General features: G+C 34.0%; 2 protein-coding genes across 2 annotated transcripts; both read left to right on the top strand.

Annotated features, from left to right (window-relative positions):
• Positions 1 to 2,724: 2,724 nt before the first annotated feature.
• LOC131015383 (uncharacterized) lies at positions 2,725 to 8,808 on the top strand. Its single transcript, XM_057943767.1, has 12 exons — positions 2,725 to 3,159; positions 3,234 to 3,318; positions 4,508 to 4,559; positions 4,659 to 4,679; positions 4,764 to 4,817; positions 4,953 to 5,003; positions 5,450 to 5,512; positions 5,853 to 5,918; positions 6,000 to 6,038; positions 6,159 to 6,281; positions 6,382 to 6,474; positions 8,214 to 8,808. Exons 1-12 carry the CDS (start codon positions 3,075 to 3,077, stop codon positions 8,508 to 8,510), a joined length of 1,029 nt encoding a protein of 342 aa, XP_057799750.1. The 5' UTR covers positions 2,725 to 3,074; the 3' UTR covers positions 8,511 to 8,808.
• A 4,618-nt stretch (positions 8,809 to 13,426) lies between these two features.
• Positions 13,427 to 14,791, top strand: LOC131008095 (uncharacterized). Its single transcript, XM_057934997.1, has one exon. The coding sequence runs from the start codon at positions 13,427 to 13,429 to the stop codon at positions 14,789 to 14,791; it is 1,365 nt and encodes a 454-aa protein (XP_057790980.1).
• Positions 14,792 to 16,210: the final 1,419 nt, after the last annotated feature.

Below are 16,210 nucleotides of genomic sequence, written 5' to 3'. Positions count from 1 at the left end.
ATCGGCACCTTCGAAAGTTGAGAGCGTGGAGACGGAACGGTAGAGCAGGGGGGCCGGAGATAACGAGATTGCGTGATCGTAAGTATCAGTATGAATGTTAATGACGACGTGTCTTGATTGTGTTAATGAAGTAGTATATATAGGTCATGAAGCTGCGGAGGGGTGACTAGGGTTAGGGTTTGTTGGGATATTCCTTGAAACCCTAACGGTTCCGACTTCTTCGGAATCCACCTGCTGTAACCTTCGTTTGACCTAGTCACCCATGTTGACTAGGTTTTCGTAAGTTTACAATCCAGTTTGTATACTTTCGTGTTGAAATGTTTACTATGGCGCTGCTGCCAGAGCAGAGGGATCGCGCCTCTGCCAGGGCAGAGAAATCATGCCGCTGCCAGAGCAGAGGGATCGCGCTTCTGCCAGAGCAGAGAGATCATGCCGCTGCCAGAGCAGAGGGATCGCGCCTCTGCCAGAGCAGAGAAATCATGTCGCTGCCAGAGCAGAGGGATCGCGCCTCTGCCAGAGCAGAGGGATCATGTCGCTGCCCGAGCAGAGGGATCGCGCCTCTGTCAGAGCAGAGGGATCGCGCTGGGCAGAGTCAGGGTTGCCCATTCGAGGATTTCGCTGACTCCTCTGGCAAGGATTTCGCTGATTCCTCTGGCGAGGGTTTCGCTGATTCCTCTGGCGAGGACTTCGCTGATTCCTCTGGCGAGGGTTTCGCTGATTCCTCTGGCGAGGACTTCGCTGCTCCTCTGGTCAGTCGGATTTTATCCACTACAGTAAACATTCATAAATAATGAGAAAGAGTAAATTTTAAATTATAGTTCGATCTTTTGTATACGCTTAGAAATAATTTAAAATATTTTGTCAAATTTTTAAAAACTCCGAAAACTTTATTAAATTGTCCAAAAATTATAAATTAAATTATTGAGTAAACAATGAAAATAAATAAATTATATTTAAAATATTTTTAAATTCAAATTTAAAATAATTATTATTGAAAATTCAGACTATAATTTAATAATAACCCTCTTATTAATCATGGAAATTGTTCCATTCATATTGATGCGTGTGTATGTGTTTTTTGTGTGTGTGCTATGTTCGTTAGTTTGTAACATCCGTATAGGCACAAACTTAGATGCAACAAATTACTGGTACATAACATTAAATAATGGCCCAAAGCAGAAGGCCCATTACAAAATATAACAAGTGACAACATTTAAATATAGTAAAAATAAAAAGATAATAATTTTGAAAACAAGCTATTATTACTAAAATACTCTTTAGCACGTGATTAGTACAAATTGATGAAGTTAACTTTCGTGAAATCGTGTAATGCAAAATTAATACTTAAGTTCATCTTTTTCTTAACTTTCGTGATCAATTACGCAGATACCAATAAGGGCAAAATTAATACTCCCTGAAATAAGTTCATCTTTTTCTTTTTTGGGACGTCCCCAAATAAGTTCTTCTTTCTTTCTTTTCATTTTTGTACAACTACTCCACCACTAATAATATTTTATTTATTCTTATTTTTCACTTTTTCATCACTCTCAATACTAATTATAACACTTTTTTACATTTTCACAACTCTCAATACTAATTATAGCATATTTTTCTCCACTATCAATACATTTTATCACTTTTCCTTAAAATCTGTGCCGTCCCCAAAGAGAAACTTATTTTGGGGACGGAGGGAGTATTTTCACTTCTATAATGGGTGGAGAAGAAAATTGAAAAACAATTGAACTCTGTTTATGATTCATACCCAAAATTATTGATGGGTACTTTTTCATCAATGTTTTACCTAAGAAACCAAAAATTAAATGAGTAGCGTTTAAAAGTATTTGTAGTGGTCCAATAAAATTATCTTCAACGTTCTATTTGTCGTTACCTTCAAATATCTTCATCTCTTTTTATTTTGGCCCATCCTTAAAATATCTTCCTAATATATTTTTGAAAATAATTTCATCCACTATTACTCTTACAATCTTTATTTTTTTGCAAAATATATTCTCCATTTATTTAATACACAACTGATTTTTATTAAAATCCGTGTCATTCCGAAGGGAGTAATATATATGAGTTATATGATTTCAAGAGATACAATATATCAAAAATATCACATTAAATTTTAAATTAAATTCCATTTTTTCTAAAAACTACATTGAACTCTATGTAATAGCAATTAAAGTCAACAAATCATAAAAAAAATAACAAAGAAAGTGTCTCAAAAATCATTTTCCAACTCTTCAACGTCAACATGACTTGCTGAATGACACATGATAAACTAGAAATGTGCGTGTGTTGTCAAGCGATAAGGAGTTAATGCCTAAAATTAAAGGTCTTGCATGCGAGTCTCCTACAGCGCAACCTTTAATTTTCTTTATTTAATACTATTAATTTATGAAAAAAATTATAATTAAATTTTACAAAATGATACGTGTGGCATCAGACGAGTCACGATATTTTAGAGCTGAGAATTGGCCCATGATATTTTTGTTAAAATTTCTATAGTTCATTAATTTTCTTTATTTAATACTATTAATTTATGAAAAAAATTATAATTAAATTTTACAAAATGATACGTGTGGCATCAGACGAATCACGATATTTTAGAGCTGAAAATTGGCCCATGATATTTTTCTTAAAATTTGTATTTTTCATTAATTATAAGATATATTTAGTATATAATCAAATAAGCTGCTCGCATATAAGTGGAATTTCTACACCACACAAATGTTGACAGGTCATTGTTAATCAATACTATTATCCATAGTTTATAGATTTGGAGTGGCATACGATACAATAAGAAGGAGATTAAATGTGGGGTATAAAATAAATTAAAACAGTATGGGAGTGGTAGATAGTGAGCAGCAGAAACAAGAAAACACAAGTAAATACGCCATAGGCAATGGGCAACGCCAATCGGCTAAAACTGAAGGTTGATGATCGCCGAGACTGGTAGAAGAAGCAACCAATCATAAAGTTCTCAACTATAAACTGGCAGATCAATCAAAATACCTAACCGTATTTCCTGCAAAAGTTCTTGGACAAAGAGGGCCAAATTGTTCAACAAAATGAGGTCTTCTGCACCAATATGTTGCTTCATCCTCACTTTTATCATTCCTGTTTCACTTTCGGTTCCTTTCATCGTGCTCCATGGTAATTTTTATTTTATCATGACTGATGTAATTTTTGTGTTGGTGGATGATGATTAGTTATGGGTGTTTTCGTAGGAATTGGAGACCAGTGTTCTAACAAAGGAGTAAAGCAATTTACAGAGGAGCTAAGCCAGTTTTCAGAATCTAAAGGATACTGCTTGTAAGCATTTTACATATATATTTTTTTCTTATCCGTTTGCTATTTTTGTTTTGTGAAAAGTGTTTGGGATATGTACATACTTATATTTAGGTGACGTTTACTTTTGATGGCTGATAAAGGTACATGATTGAATATTTTTATCCTCGTTATTAGGATTTATACAATGTTTGGGATTTTTATCCTTCAATGGGTGGGATATGAATAAAGCAAAATTAGCTCAAATGATAGAAATTATCAAGAATCTTGGAATATTCCAAAGCTCAAATCCATCTTAGTAAATAATGGATTAGCCTATGGCCCTATACTGTTTTTATCTATATAGGCTAATCTATATATGCCCCCTTATTGTTCTTGTACGAAGAGGAAAGGTAAAGATATGGTGTGGTTGTATAGTTGTTAAGGCAGACACCTCTAAATGCAAACTTTTTTTTTTCCCCAAAGAACTGGCTTCTTGAATTTTACTTATTATATTTTACAAAATTGCTGCTATTACATTATAGTTCGTGTTAGCTTCTTGGAATGTTTGATCTGCTTAAGCATGATATCCCCTCATTTTTGTCAAATGACCAGCATAAATCAATGATAAACTAATTGAGTTCCATTTGTTATTGCAATGGAATATGATCATTGTTTTTTTTAGGGGGAATATGATCATGTTTTAGATGTGTATCTACCTGGTACTGCATCAGTATCCTGATTGCGGTTTATGGAAAAGGCTTAGTGTCGCTAAAGGATTTGAAACTGATCTCAATTTTTTTTAATTCTGACAATGGGAGAAATGATATTATGATCATTGAATTAGATCCTTGGTTCTTCTCCTATGTTGGAAACTTTCATTTCTTGAGAATCCTTGAATTTCAATAGATAAATTCTTCGATCCTATACACTTTTGATGCATCTAGCTTAATTATTTCCTATGTGCTCAATGATTTCTTAGGGCTAATAATGACGTAGTCACATACTATGAAGTATGAACGAATTAAAAGCTCAAACCATGTAATGAATGAGTAAGCATAACTGCATAAGAAGGTTTGTTTTAAAACTGAGGGAATATGAAAGACAAAAGAGTCTTAACCTTCTGAATCATATGAACTCATTTTTGAGATCTTCCATTCTTCTATTAGTATGTATATTTGAAGTTTGTAAAACAACTTATGGATTATGTCATGAAGTTTGTCATTTTCTGTAGAGAAATTGGAGATGGGACATGGGATTCTTGGTTTAAGACCCTTCAAGAACAGGTAAACGATACAACAGTGTAGTCTTGTATCTCGTTCATATTTCATCAGTTTATCCGTATGGTCTGATTTTGATTCAAAATTCTTCTATTCGACTTGCAGACAGAAATGGCATGTAATAAGGTGGGTAATGAAGCTTTTTTGAATTCATATTTGCTGATACAGTGGTAGTGGTACACTCATCGATGAGTCTGAACGAAACTTCAGGTCAAGCAAATGAAAGAACTGCAGGATGGTTACAACATTGTTGGTCTCTCCCAGGTGACTTTCTGAGACTGTTGCATCTCATGACTATTTATCCTTGTTTTAATGCTTGAGGATAACTTACCATGATGCAGTTGAAGTACTAACGATGTAAATGACACGGACTGATAATTTTCTTGGTTATTCTTGCAGGGTAACTTAATCGGGCGAGGTATTGTGCAGTTCTGCGATGGAGGACCACCGGTACGGGCCAAATTAGATGATCTTATGTTTTTAAAATATATTATATTATATTGCACATGTTCTAGGATATTCTTGTTATATGCGCAAAATCTTTTATCACTTGCAGCTTATTATAAAGCTTGTATCCAAAAGTTACCTATTGATGGAATACGCTATTAATTCAAGCCGTGAACTCCTTTTGGTAGTATCAAATAATTTAACTCATGCTTCATCAATTATAGTATCATGATTTCATGCTTTGTTGCTCTTTTTGTTTGATAATGTTGTTATATTCCACAAAGCATGGGTAACAAATATTCTCATTGGATAACCTTGGTCCTTTCCATATATGATCAAACTGATTAAATGCTCGATTTCACAGCTTTTAATGATGTTATGCCATGGATTACATCATCAAGATTAAGCATGCAGTATTTGGAACTCTTAAGTCTGATTTTGCTTGACAGGTCAAGAATTTCATCTCCCTTGGAGGACCTCACGCTGGTACTGCTTCAGTTCCTCTCTGTGGCGTATGTCTTAAGCTTCTTTGGTCTTCTAAATTTTCAAAAATTTCACTTGGTTACAGATTGCCTCGTTTAAGTCTGTTGATTCTCACTTTTATGCTTCACCTAAAAATCGCTGTTTGATACTGCTATACCTAGTCAATCAGCTTAGTGTATCTTCTTCATGGATTGCTCAAATTTCATATGTTCTTGGTCATCCCTAAACACTAATTATGTAAATCACTTCCCATTATTTAGAGCTATTCCATATTTCCATATGTATGATTTTGAATGATATTCTACTGATGGTCAAAAAGGCCAGTTTGATGACCGTTTAATATTTGTCCTCACTGCTTTGCTTTTCCAGACCGGCATATTTTGCATTATAGCGGACAACTTTATCAAATCAGAGATCTACTCTGACTATGTCCAAGTATATTTTCCCACTCTCATCTCTCTCTCTCTCTCTCTCTCTCTCCAAGCATAGAGTTTGTGCTAATATGTGAATTTGCAGGCCCACTTGGCTCCTAGTGGCTATCTTAAGCTGCCAAATGTGAGTATCTTTTGCATTTGTATTCAAGAGAGGCAAACAAAACAAGTTTTATTATGTATGGAAAAGCCTTGTGTTAGCGTGGAAATTTATTAACTACTCGTAAATTGCATTATTCTTCAGAATATTGCTGCCTACTTGAGCAAATGTAGTTTTCTCCCCAAGATCAACAATGAAATCCCAGATGAGAGAAATGCCACTTACAAACAACGGTTCACGAGCCTGCAAAATCTTGTCTTGATCATGGTATCTGAAACCTCTACACATTTTAAATCTAGACGGCTTTGTTTACTTGTTCTTGTTGCGCAATATGAACACCACACTGATACATGCCTCATGTGAGCAGTTTGAACATGACACTGTTTTAATACCCAAGGAGACCTCGTGGTTTGGATACTATCCAGATGGAGCTTTCAGTCCAATTTTGTCACCACAGCAGGTAAGTTCTACTTTGTTGTAAGAAATTAGTTTCTGCTAATACTCCTGGATTTTTGCTTCTGTGGTTGATATATATGATTCCAAAGTAAATTAATTTGTGATAATTCGATAATTGCCAAACTTTCTAATGCTTAAACCTAAATGCCACTGCATATGAACTCATTCTCAATAAAATTGTTTCTTTTTAGTGAGAAACATACATTTTATTGAGAATATAAAGTGACACACTCTCTACCCAATCCCATATCTTCTGGATAATGAAATTCAGAAAAATATCCTTAATTCTCTGTTCTTGGAAATCCACAATGACATCTTCAATCTCTCCCACACCTCAGCCAAAGATTCTTCACCATTTTCCAAGAATCTCTGATTTCTTTCCAACCATCAGACTATCAGAGTGTGTAGATAATTATACTCCAAATCATCTTCCCTCTTTTGCTATTTATCACAACCTGAGTCCTGTGAGCAAAGATATTTAGACGAGCTTTCAACATTTGCCTTCTTATTTTCAAGAGCTTAACTCTCCAGCAAGTTAATACTCTTAATTGGGTTCCTCACTATTCATTGTCTTCAACCATCTTATTTTGGACACATCTGTCGCCGTATTACAAATATGCATTTCAGACACTATCTTGATGCTTGAACCTTTAGATAGAAGGTAATGAAATTGTGACATAATGAAATTGTTCCTATCTACTTAATATCATACATGGTTGTTGATAGCACGGCGGCTCCGGAAATCAAAGTGTATTCGAGGAGAAGGCAGGGGCAGTAGATCGCGAGTGCATGCTGAAGTTGCAGAAGAAGATTATTTACTTATTTCCATATAATTAGAAGTATTTGTTATTTATTATTAATATTAGTATTAATATTGGTAGTGGGCCTTGCTTGCATGCATGGGCTTTAGTAGTAGGGTTTGACACTATATATGTAATGGTGGGGAGTTAAGGTTGGATATCTATCAAAGATCAAGTAATTGGCGGCAGTAGCTGTGGCGGAAACCTCTGGTTTCCGAGACTGTATTCGTGTGCTTTTGTTCGTTTATTGATTCGTGTTCTTAACTCCATCAGTTGTCATGTGATCCCTATAATGGTGACATCCTAATATACATACATGGACCAAACGAAGCCTGCATGATATGTTAGAAAGACCATTTTAACCTTGTATTTAAGCTGCCTACCATCAAGTTTTGTCATGCGCATTTACTTTTCATGATTGGGTATTTTTATCCTCATTATCCTACCCTTTCAATGGGATATAAATCAAGCAAATTTAGTTTAAATGATAGATATTATTATCAAGGACAGTGGGATATCCCAAGTTTCTATTCATCTTAGTAAACAATGAATTAGCTTATATAGATAAAATTAGCATGGGATATCCAGGGCTCTTGATAACTTCTATAGTTTGAGCTAGCTTTGCTTGATTCATATGTCATTGAAAGTTTGGGATTGGAGAAATCCTAGTAATGAGGATAAGAAAACTCAATCATGTATTTTATCAATCATGAAAATAACGCCCCCTAAGGTTATTGTTGCTTCATTGAGGTTGGTTTGCTTAGACATCAAACCATATCATAACCTAATTGTAGGACAATCATATGGGCCTCTCTAGTAAATAAGTGTGGTCTGTGTTTTAGTTTCTACTCATTTCTTTTCCCTTGCTATATTTGTTCAGTTGTGCATAATGAACATTAAACTTAACTCCAGTCACATTTTTTTCTTGGATTTCACTGTGTAGACTAAGCTTTATTCAGAGGATTGGATTGGTTTGAAAACGTTAGAAGAGGCTGGAAAGGTGAAGTACATTGAGGTGGCCGGAAATCACCTTGGGATCTCCACAGACGACATGAAGAAGCACGTCGTCCCTTATTTGCAGGATGGGCCAAAGGACATTCCTCTGACTGAACAAAGATTTGATCAATCACAAGCTGACGGACCACTGGAGGCAGCCTTGGATGGATCATCATCCTACCAGTGGCCGTCGCAAGTCAAGAGCTTCTTTGAAGAATTTATTGATGTTGGAAGAGATCATTAATCTATCTATGAAGCTGTACACTGCACATGGGAATGTGTTGAGAGTGCAGCTACATACTTCTCAATTCTTAGCAGGAACTTTCTGCTGCCTTGTTTGGTGTACCTTGTATTCTTTGAATGCAGAGTGAAAGGAAAAAAAGAAAAAAAGAAAAAAAGAAAAACCCTACTAAAATACAATATTGCACTTGTTTGGAGATGAGTTTGTTAATATATAGACAATGAAGCTAGTATACCACCTGTGTGTGGAATGCATGGGGACTATCATACAATATATATGAAATATACCTTATAGTTATTAATATAGTCTAATAATATTAAAATTTAACTTTAAATATGGGAAAATTGCACCTAAATACACAAACTTTGTCAAAAATCCATATTTGACGCGAAGTTAGGATTTTATATTTTAATACACCAACTTCGTTGTTGTCCAAATTTGACACGACTTAATTCTTAAAAATTCAAAAACCAACCCCTTTTTATAAATAATTATACAAAGACCCACTTATGTTATAATTTGGGACATTTAAACCAAAACAAGATATTTTCTTATGATGTTTTCTTTTAAACCATTTTAGGCGCGGATCATAGATTAGAAGAAAACATCATATTGAAATATCTTGTTTTGGTTTAAATGTCCCAAATAATAACATAAGTGGATCTTTGTATAATTATTTACAAAAATGGGTTGTTTTTTGAATTTTTAAGAATTAAGTCGTGTCAAATTTGGACAATAACGAAAGTTGGTGTATTAAAATGTAAAATCCTAACTTCGCGTCAAATATGGATTTTTGATAAAGTTTGTGTATTTTCACGCAATTATCCCTTTAAATATTTATAAGCTTTTTAATTTTTTCAGCTAGCAGCAAAAAATATATTTTATCTGATAAATAAATACATAAATAAGAAATATATTTTTTAGTAAACATGTATTTGATTATATATAAATAGACTATTAACATGTAATAATTTGGAAAATATACGTTTCATATATACACTTTAATAAAAGTGGGTACAAATCAATTTTTAAGAATTGCTACATTCCGTATCCATTTTACTTTTTAAATGTTTGTTTATTGAAATGGATGATGTGATGTTGACTGTTGTTACAACTTAAAGGCAATAATTTTTTTATTTTTTGTCAAGATTGTTGTGGGAATTTAAATTCTTTCGCAATTCAATAATATGATAGCAACATTCCCATTCGAATTTTGATCGACTTTCCCAATGTTCCGGTCGACTAGAATCATGCAAATTGTCGATCGAAATCATTGAAATTATGATTAGATTGTAACTTTAACATTCCAATCAATCGGTAACATAAAAGTTACAGAATATTGATTAAATAGGCTCCAGAATTACAAAATTTAAAGAAGCGAGAATTTGTTGACTGAGCGACCCAAGAAAATCATGGGTATTCATTTTTTTTATAAGAAGCAAATTTGATTTTTTTTATGAACTGAGATGATGAGTTGAGCCCAAGTGTAATTGTTGGAGGGAATATTGGTATTGAGGAATGTGGAGAAGAAGAAAAGGATGGCCTTCAAGTGAGGGAGATGCTAATTCAGCATTCTTAATCCAAACAAGAAAAGCTAGCGTACGCACTCCAAAAGAAGAATCCTCGCCGCACCCACGCAACCCCATTTCCCACAAATGCCCTTCTTTACTTTCTTCATCATCTTTCATTCCATTCGGACTCGAACCACCACGTCAGAGCTGGAGCTTTAATCACCTACTATTAAGTCAACACACACCATTCTATCCTACTCTTCCTATTGTGTAATGCATTTCACCCAACAAATACTACTTATTTTACAGCTGATTAAATATATACTAATATGCGCTTCAAAAAAATAAAAATAAAAATTAGACTAATATATTTATAATGCATTCATCGGTATAAAGTAAATACTTTTTTATAAATTAAAAACTTGAAAATATTACACAAATTTGTATAATTTTGTATATCAATTCTCAAGTGGTGTTTGAGTAATACAAATCATATTTATCATAATAATTAATTATATATAATTTTAATACATCATTCCAAATAATGAATTGTATATTGAAGATATTTAATGTAGTATATTTTATAGTAATATATAATACTAATAAAATTATAATACAAAATGTTAAAGTCAAATATATTAATAAATGTTAAGTGAGTGCGCATTATTGAAGGTGCCTACTTTTATTAGTGGAAGAATAGGTTAAAAAAAAATACACACTCTTACAAGACGTACTAAAATGACAAAAAGTACACACACTTATTAGACAGGGAAAGTATTAAGTACTAATCAAACCATATAAATACAAAGCAACAAAGCAAAAGTGTATCTCATAAACATTGAGACAATTACAAAACAACTCATACACACATTTATGCCAACAGTCATGAACATGATATATCTAATGTATAATAGGTGTCTAGCTAAATTTATTAGTTCATTAAAACAATTTATTAGTTCTTGTTGAGCGGTGTTCATTACTTCATAAGAAAAGAGTTTATAGATATTATCAAAATAAGATGTTAATATAGTATGATCTTATAACATGTGTGTAGAAAAAAAAAAAAACAAACTAATACTCCATTCATTCATGAAAATTATAATCTTCTTTTTCTTGAAAATTATACTCCCTCCGTCCACGAAATGAGTACCCATTTGTGGACGGCACGGGTTTTAAGAAATGTATTGAGTGTAGTGTGAATAGAATAGAGGTCCCACCTTTTTTAGTGTATTAATTAAAGTGTTGTGTGGGGTACACTTGCCAAAAAGGGAAATGGGTACTCATTTCGTGGACGGACGAAAATGGAAATATGGGTACTCATTTCGTGGACGGAGGGAGTATGTGATTTTAAACTTCGTTCATATTTAGTATTTATAAAAAAATTGTAACCATATTGATTTAACACATTAATTTTGGTGGGTCTCCTTCACCACTCAATTTACATGACAGAGGAAGTATCAAATAGAGCAGGCACACATCTAATTCTAGCTTGATCTTTGAACTCATTCTTGTTTCATTATTTGAAGGATACTAGCTAGAGCATCAACATAGGTCTGGTTCATTGCCTGACTTGAGCTGGCTTTGGTGATGAGCCGACCGACACAGTCAACATCGATTTGAGGTGCGACGCGATGGGATGAGCCTGGTTCATGCGCGATTATTTATAGCGCGTGCAATTCACATGCCTATATTATTAAATAAAAAAGATAAAAAAAATAAAATAAATTAATTAAAAAATTGAAAAATTGCCAACAACTCTTTGCTGCAGAACGGTAAGTTGCTGGTTTTTTTTTTTAATTCTTCTTCTTTATTTCATTTATATAATCCAATATTTCCTATACCATTTCATCACCATTTCATCTCAATTTCTTTCTTTATCCAAAATTTTTGTTTAAATGAATCCCAAAAATTCGAATTATTACTCGTCAAATTGGTGTGGTGATCTCTCAGAGCCGTATCACTAACTGGATCTTGAGGGTATCAATTTGAATTTACATTATTTAAATTTATGTAATTTCCTTATTTAAATATATGTAATTGCCTTAATATAATTTCTATATTTAAATTAAATCATAATTCAAAAAATCAAAACTAATTCTTATGAGTTAGCATGATGAATCAAACTAATGCAACAATTGGGTGGGCTGCTTAACCAATACTGATGCTCTTAGTTCAATACTTGATCTATTGGATTTCTATCAATTTAGTAATCCTCTCGTGCTGCATCATCTATATCATTAATTAATTTAAAATGAGTATATAATTATGATTTGTGATCTGCCAATATTTACGTACATATTTGTCAATTTTCATATATGGGTAGATCGTGTATTCTCAATCAATTTATTATAATGGTCACCTTTTTTCTTTTGAGTACATTGTCATTAAAAGAAAACATGTATAGCTTGTATATTTTCAATTCGAAAATATGCGTTAAAAGTATAACGATATATTATAAAAAATTTAAATATGTGAAAATAGATTAGTATACGAATGAACTTGTGTGCAACACTAAGGGAGTGTATTGGTTTGGGATTCTATTGAATTTTTTTGGACTTTAAAAAGTTCATGAATTTTCGTAAATTTAGAAAATTCATAGACTCTATTCAGAGTTTGACGGACTTGTTTTTTTTTATTATTGATTTTCATGGATTTTCATTAAATAGATTAGTATATAAATGAAGCATTTGCAACTAAAATGTTTTTTTTAAAATAATCTAAATAACAATTATCACAATTTGATTCCATAATACTTCCTCTGTTCTCGTATTTATGCATACCTTTAATTTTTGGTATGTTCCCCAAATTTATGCACATTCTATTTTTAGACATTACCTCACATATAATTTTACCCTTGTAACTTAAACTATTTATCTAAAATCTATTTATAAATACTCTTCGTGTGGAACCATTTCTTCATTATTAATACTCTCTCTGTCCCAATTAAGTTGATCAATATTTATTTTCGAGCTGTCCCAATTAGCTTGATCACTTTCCTTATATAGAATGACTTTTTCACTTTATCACCAAATACATTTTAAACACTGAACATTAACTTTTTAAATCTCATGCCAAAAAGAAATTGATCAAACTAAGTGAAACGGCAAAAGTACTATAAATAATTTTTCATTAAAACACATGCTAAAAATCACCTATACATATTTATGAGAAAGGGAGGAGTACTCATGGTCAGTCAAAGGGGCATTGGTGTAAATTCATAAAAATGGTTGAAAAGAAGTAAAGCATAGCTTCAAATAATCTCACAGCCCAAAAACTTTTCCTCATCACTCCTTCCACTTTCCCACACTTTTCCTTAGTGCCTAAGACTTCTCCCTCTCTTTCTCCATCATCTTCATCTTCTTCTTCTTCTTCCCCATCTCCAATCTGCAAAAGCTCAGCAGATCTCCCATGGCAGATGCAGCTCCCAAAACCCAAATCAAATCACCCTCTGATCATGAAAATCCAAGTAAGTTTTTTCTGTACAAGGCTGCCCTTGTTACAGTTTTCCTAGTCTTGGTCCCACTTTTCCCCTCTTTGGCTCCTGATTTCTTCAACCAAACCTTGCACGCGAGAAGCTGGGAGCTTCTGCAGCTCATTTTTGTGGGCATAGCCGTTTCTTATGGGCTGTTTAGCAAGAAAAATGATGAGCCACACAAAGATTATAAGATCGATAATGCGCAGTCGTATGTGTCGAAGCTGCTGCAGGTTTCGTCTGTTTTTGATGATGAATCCGAAAACCACACCGTGATTGAGGAGAGCAAGTTTCAAGCTTTGAATTCTCAGTATTATAGGGGCGAGCCGCCGTTAGTTGTGGTGGCTAAGGAAAACTCCGCCGTTGACAAGGAAAACGGCGTCGTCTCTCAGATCAGCCAGAAGCCTCTCCTTTTGCCTGTCAGGAGCCTCAAGCAACGCGTTCCTAGCCCTAATTCGAGAAAATCCAGAATTGGGGATTTTGGAAGATTGAATGTTGACAAGGTGGCGGCCGAGAAGGAGGAGGCGGCGGAGGAGAAGGTCGTGCTCCGATCGCCTATTCCGTGGCGATCGAGGTCGGGGAGGATGGAGATAAAAGAGACCGGCGATGAACTAGCTTCGCCTTCAACGGAGGAGCAAGAATTGAATAGGAGCGAGTCTCGATCATTTAGGTCATTCAGGGCTACTAACCCTAATGCGTCATCGCCAAAAAAATTATCTTACGAATCTCAATCCAAGAGTGGTGAGGATGTGGTGAGGAAGAAGAGCTTCGCCCCACCACCGCCGGCTCCTCCGCCGCCGCCTTCACCTCCATTCCTCAGGAAATCGGTGCTGATGAAGTCGAATTCTAGCATCCCTGTAGGCTCGACCAAGAAGGAGTTGGCGCGGAGCGCGAGGAGCGTGCCTAGTGAAGAAGCCCAAGTGGATGAGCTCATGAGGCTTGGAGCTGATTCGGTCAAATCTGTTCGATCATTTAAGCTGAATGAATTTGTTGAGAAACCATCAATGGATTATGAGATAAAATATCCTGATAAAAGGAAGCAGAAGAAGGAGGAAGTGGTGATGGAAACTAGAGACGAGGAAGAGGAAGAGGAAGAGAGCGATGGTGATGATCAGTTTGATGAACATAACTTTGCAGGAAGCTCATCAAGCAACGTGGAAGCTCCGGCTGATGATAATGGGCGCGACGTCGACAAGAAAGCCGACGAATTCATAGCCAAATTCCGGGAGCAGATACGGCTGCAGCGGATCGAATCCATCAGAAAATCCACCGCGCAGCGTGCTGGAAAAAATTCCAGGTGATAAAATACACCAACTTTCACCATTTGTATATAAACTAAAAAATTCTGCCTCCAAATGCACCATTTTCAATCGTTCTCATTTTCCACACGCTTATCAACTTTGAACCTATTAATGTCATCATAGCTAGCTGAAGTAACGTGAACATGTGGTGCGTCCATCTCAAAGTTAATTTGAAAAAAATTAACAACTGTGTGAAAATCATAAGAATTGAAAATTCGTGTATTTGAAGGCAGAATATTTAGTTTATATACAATATGGTGAAAATTTGTATGTTTAGGCGCAAAAAAAAGGGGTGGGAATTGGTACGTCCGGCATTGGATGTTATCTTATACACGTGTGTTAATTTTTTTCTTGGCTTTTTATTTTTTTTCATTACTGTTTATGGATAGTGGTATAGATGGATATCTCCTAGTGTTTAACCAAACATTTTAACACGAGTTGAACAATTTGGTGCAATCAAATTTGGTTGATTTTCATCAGAATTTTTGTGAATGTGATGTTGAATAGAATGTCGTGGATTTCATGAGCTGCTGAGCTAAGCAGAGCAGAGCAGCCTATTACAGCAATTGCAGGTGCCACTTTGGCATACTAGAACGGTCTCAATTGGCGCGGGAAGGCCTAGCAACTATATTTAGAAAATCATAGTACTACTATATATAAAATAAAAAACAAAAACAAAAAATGTGTAAATAAATTTAATTAGATGAATAAAATTATCATTTATAAATATATTTTTCAAAAATGTAAAAATCTGCAATACAAAACCACCAGCAATTGGAAAATGATGGTTTTGCATTCTAAATTCCTTTCTTCCTCATTCTTACAAAACACATTTCTTCAATTTTCGTGCAATTTTATTCTTGATAAAATATGTAATATGTATTTTAGATAAAAGAAAGCAACTTTTAATTTAATATATGATACGGTGAAAAAAAATTGGAATGAAGAAATTATGATTATTTAAAAATATTAAAAGTATTGATGTTTTCTGCCTTTTCTAAAAACTGCTAACGTACTTCAACTTTGTTTCATTTTGTGATTATTTATAATATTAAAATTGTGATCATTTTTTCTCATTTTGTCTTTATGAAATGTTGCAATTCTTTTTCTTTTTTTTTAATCTTTTTTCTCTTTTTTGAACATGCTTTGCAAGTCTTAATTATGTAGTATAATTTTAGGTACAAGCTTGTAATCCGTCGAATTTTAACAAAAAAAATCATAAAATGGTTATAGTAAATGAAACCAATTTTATACTCCCTCCGTCCCAATAATCATGTCCCGTTTTTTTTCGGCACGGGTATTAAGGAGAGTAGTATTAAGAAAAAAGTTGTATGGCCCACATATTTATGGATTTGTTAATTAAATTTTAAGCATTGTTAACAGTCCTCTTCAATTTGTTGTTGCCGCCCGTGGCGAGCA

Source organism: Salvia miltiorrhiza, chromosome 1 (assembly GCF_028751815.1).
Source record: "Salvia miltiorrhiza cultivar Shanhuang (shh) chromosome 1, IMPLAD_Smil_shh, whole genome shotgun sequence".
Taxonomy (NCBI): domain Eukaryota; kingdom Viridiplantae; phylum Streptophyta; class Magnoliopsida; order Lamiales; family Lamiaceae; genus Salvia; species Salvia miltiorrhiza.
The sequence above is the reverse complement of the archived record's forward strand: the minus strand, read 5'-3'. Positions and strand labels throughout refer to the sequence as shown.

Bases quoted from the DNA above. Each gene is read 5' to 3' on its own strand.
- LOC131015383 (XM_057943767.1), top strand. From the start codon at position 3,075: ATGAGGTCTTCTGCACCAATATGTTGCTTCATCCTCACTTTTATCATT. The intron at 5,919-5,999 runs GTATATTTTCCC...GTGAATTTGCAG, and splicing joins TCTACTCTGACTATGTCCAA to GCCCACTTGGCTCCTAGTGG. The intron at 6,475-8,213 runs GTAAGTTCTACT...TTCACTGTGTAG, and splicing joins CAATTTTGTCACCACAGCAG to ACTAAGCTTTATTCAGAGGA.
- LOC131008095 (XM_057934997.1), top strand. From the start codon at position 13,427: ATGGCAGATGCAGCTCCCAAAACCCAAATCAAATCACCCTCTGATCAT.